General features: G+C 52.6%; 1 protein-coding gene across 1 annotated transcript; it reads right to left on the reverse strand.

Annotated features, from left to right (window-relative positions):
• Positions 1-267: 267 nt before the first annotated feature.
• Positions 268-3,774, reverse strand: Gamt (guanidinoacetate N-methyltransferase). The gene is made up of 6 exons (XM_070008562.1): positions 3,546-3,774; positions 2,516-2,661; positions 2,305-2,368; positions 1,920-1,987; positions 1,673-1,783; positions 268-831 (listed from the first exon to the last, which is right to left on the reverse strand). Exons 1-6 carry the CDS (start codon positions 3,724-3,726, stop codon positions 691-693), a joined length of 711 nt encoding a protein of 236 aa, XP_069864663.1. The 5' UTR covers positions 3,727-3,774; the 3' UTR covers positions 268-690.
• Positions 3,775-8,679: the final 4,905 nt, after the last annotated feature.

The raw sequence follows: 8,679 nt of genomic DNA on the forward strand, positions 1-8,679 counted from the left end.
ATGGTGATGGTACCCAAGTCACTGGGGGTAAGGGTAGGCATTGGGTGCCCAACCCAGCTTGAGGGCAGCATTTAGAACAAGACCACACTGAAATGGGAAGTCTCACAGGTAAGAGAAGCTTCACCAGGGCTTAGGGCTGAGTCTGCAGCTTGACTTTTGTACTCATGGTGGGGATCAGCAGCCGGAACAGACAGGATGGTTCCAATGCAGTTGGCCTCGATATGTGGATGATGCGGAACAGGGCTACAGAGGGACCCAGGCAAGATATTTGGAAGGATTTTCATATTGGGGGACAATACCACAAATGACACAGTTGAACCCTCTGTTGCACAATTGCTTTCATCTGGCTCCTGGTCATGGCTGCCTGGAAGATCTTGGGTGCTGGCATCATGAGTGAATGGCAGGTAATCACAGAAGGAGGCTTAGAAACAGGCAAGGAGAGCCCCCAGGAAGGCCAATGGGAAGCTGCACGGTCACCCACCACTGACTGGCCAGGCCAGCACCATCATTTATTTTACCCTTGGGCTCTGGGGACCACCAGCAGGCCACTGCTGGAGCTTAGGAAGGCTGCCCTGTGTCAGCAGGGACAACCAGGGCTGAGGCTAGGGTTCACCCTCTAGCCACCAAGGCACTACTAGGGGTGCAGAAACACTGGTCCAGAGACCCTGAGGATCCCCCAGGGCCAGCAGCTCAGTGCTTGGTGACCAGTGGTGTGATCATCTGTGGGAAGGCATAGTAGCGGCAGTCGGCAGGTGGGGTGAGTGCCATCACTTCAGTGCGGATGTTGTCCCGCCGGAAGCCCGCCTCCTGCAGCGCTGGCACCTGTGTCTCCTGGTGAGAGGGGTTCAGGTCATCCCAGGATTGGGGCCTGGCCACACCCCCGGGGGCACATGGGATACTGCCCTGGACATGAATAGGAATCCCCAGCTTTCAGCCTGGACAGCAGCCACCTCAGCCCCTAGGTATCCTCCCATACCAGTCCCAGGAAGGATAGTGATACACTAGAGCCCACCTACGGGATCCCCAGTGGGCTGCTTTTGCTCTTGCCACTATGTCCAGAGTAAGAGAACCAGGACAGGAAAGGGACACAGGCTGCTAGCTAGCTCATAATTTTGTTCGCCCTGTGTCACTAGCAGGCTCTCAGAACTTCTGTGGGTTCCTAGGAGAGTAGCCAAAAAAAAGCATTGTTGCCTGGTGCCTGTGGCTCATGCCTGTCATCCTAGCTACTCAGAAGGCTGAGATCTGAGGATCAGGATTCAAAGCCAGCCCAAAAAACCACTGTGGCTCGAGTGGTAGAGCCTTACCCTTGAGCTGAAGAGCTGAGGGACAGTGCCCAGGCCTAGAATTCAAGCCCCACAACAAACCAAAAAAAAAGGTGGGGGGGGGGGGAACACTGCTGAACAGGTAAAAGGGCACTGAGGAGAATGGGAGGGGCTGAGCTGTATCCATATGTTGAGGAGTAACAGGAAGTGATTTGAGCTGGTGAGGCGTCTTGGTGATTTCAAAGTAGAAAAATCAGCACACCAACCCACCCAAGAGTTTAACCCGAGACCCATGGGACAGAGGCTCTCCCCAACATCAACAGGGTGACCACAACTCCTCCCCCCCCTCCCCCGCCAAGGTCCCTGCCAGACTTTGAGGTAGAGTCCACCAGGAACTCCCAGGTTTGCACCTCAAACATGGTGGTAATGTCTGAATACTTGGACTTCATCAGTTCTCCCCAAGAGGTGAGATTGCAATATGTGAGGACACCTCCAGGCTTCAGCAGGCGGAAGGCATGGTTCTGGGGAAAGAAACCAAGTAATCAGGAGAGAGCCTGAGGGGGATCGATCCCTGTGAGGTCCCCACACCCTAATAAGTCAGAGCAGCGAGTAAGAGAGGTACTGACTACAGACAGCCCCATGAAGCTGCAGTCTCACCTTGATGAAGTTGAACTGGTGTGTATGCCAGGTCTCCTCTGAAAGGGGGTATGTGTCATACAGGATCCCTGCACAGGGCAAACAAACTGGCAATCAGGGCCACCATAGCCTCACCCAGCCTTACCTGGCTAGTCCTGGAGTTGCAGAAGCTGTGTTTCAAAGGCTACCCTGGTGAGCCCCAGCTACCTTTTCCATTCACCACCATCTTGTGTTTCTGTGCACAGGCCCTCTGTATGTGTGCCGTTGTATGACCTCCACACCAACTCCAACCCCCAGGCTTGTCCCTGAGTACATACTAGCGAGTGTATCAAAATGTCCCTCTGCAAGCAAAGGAGGAGCTGATGGTGCAGTTGCAGGCAGAGGGCCCCATGTAGGTTCCCCTCACCGTCAAAGTGATTGTCCGGAAGTGTGGGCGCCACCTCTTCCCACAGGCCTTTTAAGGGGACCACCTTGGAGATGGGAGAACAAGAGAAGATTGGGGTTCAAAGAGGATCCTATCACTACTTGCTGTAGGGAGGAGGCTGCCCCTTCCCCCCTCTCCATGTCACCCCAGGCTCCTGTCCCTCTGAGGAGTGGGCCTGCAGGTCACTGGGCACCTTGTGTGGCTGCTGCGAGGCCCAAGCCTGAAGCCGCTGGAAGACGCCATCATTGCACTCGATGATCCAGTGCTCCTCAATGGGGGCTTCCTGCAGCCTTGTGGCTGCAATGGCCATGCCAAAGCCCACCTCTAGGACCCGGCCCCCTAGGAGATAAAGGACACCAGGCATCAGAGTGGGTCCTGGGTGGGCTGCTGCTAGGTCCTGGGTGGACCTGGCCATAAGTCACATCTACCCTATGTCTGACCAGTTGGAAAGGAACTGTGGGTGGGTAGAACACAGTAGCCCTAAGGACAGAATCGCGTGGGCCTGGGCAGTAGCCAGGGAGAAAATGTCCAGCCTCAGGCCAAAGCTTTTGGGACCAGCCCCAATCTGTGTGTGGAGGGGGGTCAGAGCCTTGGACTTTGAGCCCCTGCCCACGCTGTTTGTGCTGGTGGCCCTTATCTCTCCAGTTAGTTACTTTTCTGTCCCCTCCCCCTGGCCGTGGGATTTCCAAGGACAAGGCCTTGGATCTGAGCTCTAGATCACAGGGTGGAACACCCCCTCCCCCAACCCTGCGTGGAACAGTGCAACTGCCCATTTCCCAGAGGCCCTGGAAGGATTGTTTGGGGCTGGGGAACACTCCAGCTTCCACACTAGGCAGTGCAGAGCCAGTTTAGTGGACAGCTGTATCTCTGCTCAGCTTTCTCAAGCTATTCTTAGCCACCAGGGGGCGGGACCCCCACCGTCCCGGGCAGTCGGACACTCTCCCCCAGCCAGATTCCCCTGTCCCTCCCACTAGCCGAGTTCCACCCCAGGTTGTGCGTCAGGGCATCCAGACCCCCGCCCTCCCGCGGCCTAGCCCGGAGAATCGGGGTTCATTACGTTCCCAGTACCTAACAGGCGCGCCTGCTGCGTGCGGGCCCCGTGCCCGCAGCACCCCTTCTGCAGCCTCGGTGGCCACCCACCTCCGGGCGAGGAACCCGAGGCTCACAGAGAGGCTGCTTCGTGTCGACTGGAGCGCCCCGCCCTCACGGCCCAGGCCCGGTACCTCTGGAGGCGGCGGCGGCCGCCAGAGCGTGCATGTAGGGAGTCTCCCAGCGCTCCATCACCGGCTTGCCCAGGATTTGCAGGTGTGTGTCAGATGCATCGTAGGCCGCCGGCGCCGCGCGCCACGCAGGGCTGCAGTCCTCACCGGGCGCGAAGAGCGGGCTGGCAGCGGGGACACTCATGGTGCGGTGGCCGCCGGCGAAGCCTCTGTGGGGGCCTTCCGGGCAGGCGGGGCTGGTGGGAGGAGGGGGCGGGGATAGGCTGTGGGGGCGGGGCCTTCGGGTGGGGACGGGGCCCATAGCTCCCCCCGTGGAGGCGGGGCTACCGGGAGGGAGGGGCGGGGCCTGGGGTGGGGCCTTCGAGACAAGGCCGCGTTGGAGGCCGGCGGGGGTGTGGCCGGATTCATCAAGCAGCGGCCCTATGGCCTTCAGTCCCCACTTTGTCTTTTACTTGCCTGGGAATCCCTCGCCGGGAAGGGGCGTGAAGACCTGACGTTTTCCTAGCGCTATTGCAGTGTTTTTGAATATTTTAAATCATTTAACCTTTAGAATAGGCTGGGTTTCTCACTTTACAGATGGGGAAACCAGCAAAACCTAAGCCAAGAGGGTGGGGGGAGAGGTTCAATATTAGAACTCCCAACAGCACCCTGGAGGTGAGGGCTCACACCAATGACCATAGCTACTCAAGAGGCTGAGGTCTGAGAATCACAGTTCAAAGCCAGTCTGTGAGACTTACCTCCAATTAACCACCCAAAGAACCGGGCCTTGAACAATAAAGCTAAGGACAGCACCCCAACACACACACACACACACACACACACACACACACACACACACACACACACACACACACACACACACACACACCAGAAAGTCACCACCTTTTCCACTTCACTGAACTGCCACTCCCCAAAAACCCACCCCTGCTAGCTTCAGGTCACACAGCATCCTGATAGGGGAAGAACTAGGACAGCATTCAATCCTAGATGAGATCCTCATTCCTAGGAAGTCAGGCTGTGCACATAGTGCCCAGCTGCTTCTGCTATCTACAGCCCCAGCCCCAGGCAGCCACTGGGGGGTCAGATTCCTCCTAAGCCTGAATCCCTAGTTCTATGATTTCCCTTTTCTGGACTTGTTAACTCAATAAGCTCCCTTTCCACAGCTTAGCATGCTCCTTCCCCTTCCCATAGCTTAGCATGTTCCTTTCCTAGGCAACACTAGGCCCATTTAGTAAAGGCAGTAAATAATCAGCCTCTAATCTCCCCTTTGTCTTGAGATGGCACTCCTCTGGGGCAGCTATCACCATATAAGGCAGCAAGATCCCCTTAGAGTGACCTTAGGTCTGGGCAGCTGCAGGACCCCTTGTCTACTACTTGGGCAGCAGCCATAAATCCTAACCCACCATGATGAAGCCCCTGGCCCACACATCCACAGCAGGGTTATAAAAGGTCACTAGACACAATAGCTGGCACTTCTCTCGTGAGGAATCTTGCAGTCCCTTTACTGGCAATAAACTTTTTCTTTGTTCTTTGTACCTGGATGTCTGCATGGTTTTCTGGCAAAGTCTAATTTATTCTTACAGGACTGAACACAAAACTATGGCACAAACCCTGAGCACTCTCAAATCCCCACAGAATACTATGGGTGTTTTTTTTGTGCTGGTCCTGAGGTTTAAACTTAGGACCTGAGCATTACCTCTGAGCTCTATTTTCGCTCAGGCTAGTGCTCTACCATTTAAGCCACAGCGCATTTCCAGCTTTTTGATGGTTAATTGGAGCTAAGAGTCTCACAGGACTGGAAATGTGGCTTAGTGATAGAGGGCTTGCCTAGCATTCATGAAATACTGGGTTCAATTCTTCAATACCATATAAACAGAAAAAGCCAGAACTGGTGCTGTGGCTCAACTGGTAGGGTGCTAGCCTTGAACAAAAGGAGCTCAGGGACAGTGCCCACCCAGACCCTGAGTTCAAACCCAGGGACTGGCAAAACAAAAGGTTTCACAGACTTTACACCCCAGGATGGCTCAGATCTCAGCCTCCTGAGTAGATAGGATTACAGCCATGAACCACCAGCATTTAGTTCACTTTGTTTTATTTTTGAAAATAGTTCTTTTTTTTTTTTTTTTTGTCCATCATGGGACTTAAACTCTGGGTCTGGGCGCTGTCCTTCAGTTCTTCAGCTCAAGGCTAGCACTCTACCACTGGAGCCATAGCACCACTTCTAGCTTTCTGGTGGTTAATTGAAGAGTCTCACAGACCTTCCTGTCTGGGCTGGCCTTAAACCAGGATCCTCAGATCTCAGCTTCCTAAGTAGCTAAGGATTATAGGTGTGAGCCACTGGCACCTGGCTTAGGATAAGGTTTTAATTTATGCTGGACAAACTAGGATGAACTTGGGCTTCGATCTTTCTCTTTCTCTCTTTTTTTTTTGGGGGGGGGAGGTGGTTGTGGGTGCTGTACCTGAGCTCTTTCACTCAAGACTAGTAGTCTACCATTTTAAGCCATAGTGCCTTTTCCAGTTTTCCAGTGGCTAACTGGAGATAAGAGTATTAAAAGTTTTCTTGCCCAGACTGGCTTTGAATAATGATCCTCAGATCTCAGCCTCCTTAGTAACCAGGATTATAGGTGTGAACACCACCGCCCTGTTTGGGCTTCAATCTTTCTACTATGCTTCCCTCTGTTGCTGGCAATAACAGGTTTGTGTATCCAGCTAGAGTGCTTGCCTTGTATGCATGAGGCCCTGGGTTCGATTCCTCAGCACCACATAAGCAAAAAAAAAAAAAAAAAAAGAATTACAGGCGTGGGGCTGGGAAGGTGGCTCAGTGGTAGAGTGCTTGCCTTGCATGCATGAGGCCCTGGGTTCGATTCCTCACCACCACATAAGCAAAAAGAAAAAAGCCGGAAGTGGCACTGTGGCTCAAGTAGAGAGCTAGCCTTGAGCTGAAGAGCTGAGGGACAGCGCCCAGACCCAGAGTTCAGGCCCACGACTGGACCCCCCCCCCAAAAAAAAAAAAAGAATTACAGGCGTGATAAGTAAAAAATATAAGAGACAGCACCTAGGCCCTGAGTTCAAGCCCCAGGACTGGTACAAAAATAAAATAACATTACACACTTGAGCCACTGTGCTCAAATAGGGCATTTTTGCCTCCCCCCCTTTTGTTTTGCCAGAGCTTCTTTTTTGTTTGTTTGTTTGCCAGTCCTGGGGCTTGAACTCAGGGCCTGAGCACTATCCCCTGAGCTTCTTGAGCCAAAGTGCCCTTTCCAGCTTTTTCTGTTTATGTGGTACTAAGAAATCAAATCTAGGGCTTCATGCATGCTAGGCAAGCATTCCACCACTAAGTCACATTCCCAAACCTTCCAGAGCTTCTTTTTACTCGACTAGCACTCTACCACTTGAACCACAGCACACTTCCAGCTTTTTTGGTATCTAATTGAAGATAAGAGTCTCACAGATTTTCCTGACCGGGTTTGCTACAAAACACACTGAGCACCAGTGGCTCATGCCTGTAATCCTAGCTACTCAGGAGGCTGAGATCTGAGGATATCGGCTCAAAGCCAGCCCAGGCAGAAAAGTGCCTGAGATTCTTTTTTTTTTTTTTTTTGGCTCCGATTGTGGGGCCTGAACTCTGGGCCTGGGCGCTGTCCCTCAGCTCTTCAGCTCAAGGCTAGTGCTCTACCACTTGAGCCACAGCGCCACTTCCGGCTTTTTTCTTTTTGCTTATGTGGTGCTGAGGAATCGAACCTAGGGCCTCAGGCTTGCAAGGCTCTACCACTGAGCCACCTTCCCAGCCCCGTCCCTGAGATTCTTATCTCCAATAAACCACTAGAAAATGGGAATGGCACTGTGGCTCAAGTGGTAGAGTGCTCATCTTGAGCTGAAGAGCTGAGAGATCGTGCCCAAGCACAGAGTTCAAGCCCCAGGACTGACAAAAACAAAAAACAAAAACACAATTCTGGGGCTGGGAAGGTGGCTCAGTGGTAGAGCACTTGCCTTGCATGCATGAGGCCCTGGGTTCGATTCCTCAGCACCACATGAGCAAAAAGAAAAAAGCCAGAAGTGGTGCTATGGCTCAAGTGGTAGAGCACTAGCCTTGAGCTGAAGAGCTAGGGACAGCACCCAGGCCCAGAGTTCAGGCTCCACGACTGGACCCAAAAAAAAAATTCTTAGCTGGGCGCCAGTGGCTCACGCCTGTAATCCTAGCTACTCAAGAAGTTGAGATCTGAGGATCATGGTTCAAAGCCAGCCCAGGTAGGAAAGTCCATGAGACTCTTATCCCCAGAAAACTACAAGTGGCACTGGGGCTCAGGTGGTAGAATATTAGCCTTGAGCCAAATAAGTACAGGAACAGTGCATAGGCCCAGAGTTCAAGCCCCAGGACCAGCAACAAACAAACCAACCACAATTCTTAGATCTCAGCCTCCTAAGATACCCTGCTTTTTTTTTGTTGTTTGTTTGTTTTTTTGCCAGTCCTGAACTCAAGGCTTGAACTCAAGGCCTGGGTCCTGGCCCTGAACTTCTTTTGCTTAAGGCTAGCACTCTGCGGCTTGAGTCATAGCACTACTGCTGGCTTTTTCTGTTTATGTGGTACTAAGGAATCGAACCCAGGGCTTCATGCATCTAGGCAAGCACCTACCATTAAGCCACATTCCTAGCCCCATCCTGCATTTTTTTTTTAAATTTTGGTTGGTCATAGGACTTGAACTTGGTTTAGGCTCTGTCCCTCAGCTCTTCAGCTCAAGGCTAGTGCTCTAGCACTTGAGCCACAGGGTCTCTTCCAGTTTTCTGGTGATTTATTGGGGATAAGAGTCTCATGGACTTTCCTGCTTGGGCTGGCTTTGAACTGAGATCCTCAGATCTCAGCCTCCTGAGTAGCTAGAATTACAGGCATGAGCCACTGGCACCCAGCTAAGAATTCTGTATTGAAGCAAGCCCGATCAGAAAAGTCTGTGAACCTTTTATCTCCGATTAGCTACCAAAAAAGCTGGAAGTGGTGCTGTAGCTCAAGTGGTAGAGTACTAGTCTTGAACTGAAAAGCTCAGGGACAGTGCCCAGGCCCAGAGGTCAAGCCCCATGAATGGGGAGAGAGGGACAGTACTGGAATTTGAACTCAAGGCCTTGTACTTTCTAGATATGGCCT

This window comes from Dipodomys merriami, unplaced genomic scaffold, assembly GCF_024711535.1.
Source record: "Dipodomys merriami isolate MVZ:Mamm:240054 unplaced genomic scaffold, mDipMer1.0.p SCAF_70, whole genome shotgun sequence".
Classification (NCBI taxonomy): Eukaryota; Metazoa; Chordata; class Mammalia; order Rodentia; family Heteromyidae; genus Dipodomys; species Dipodomys merriami.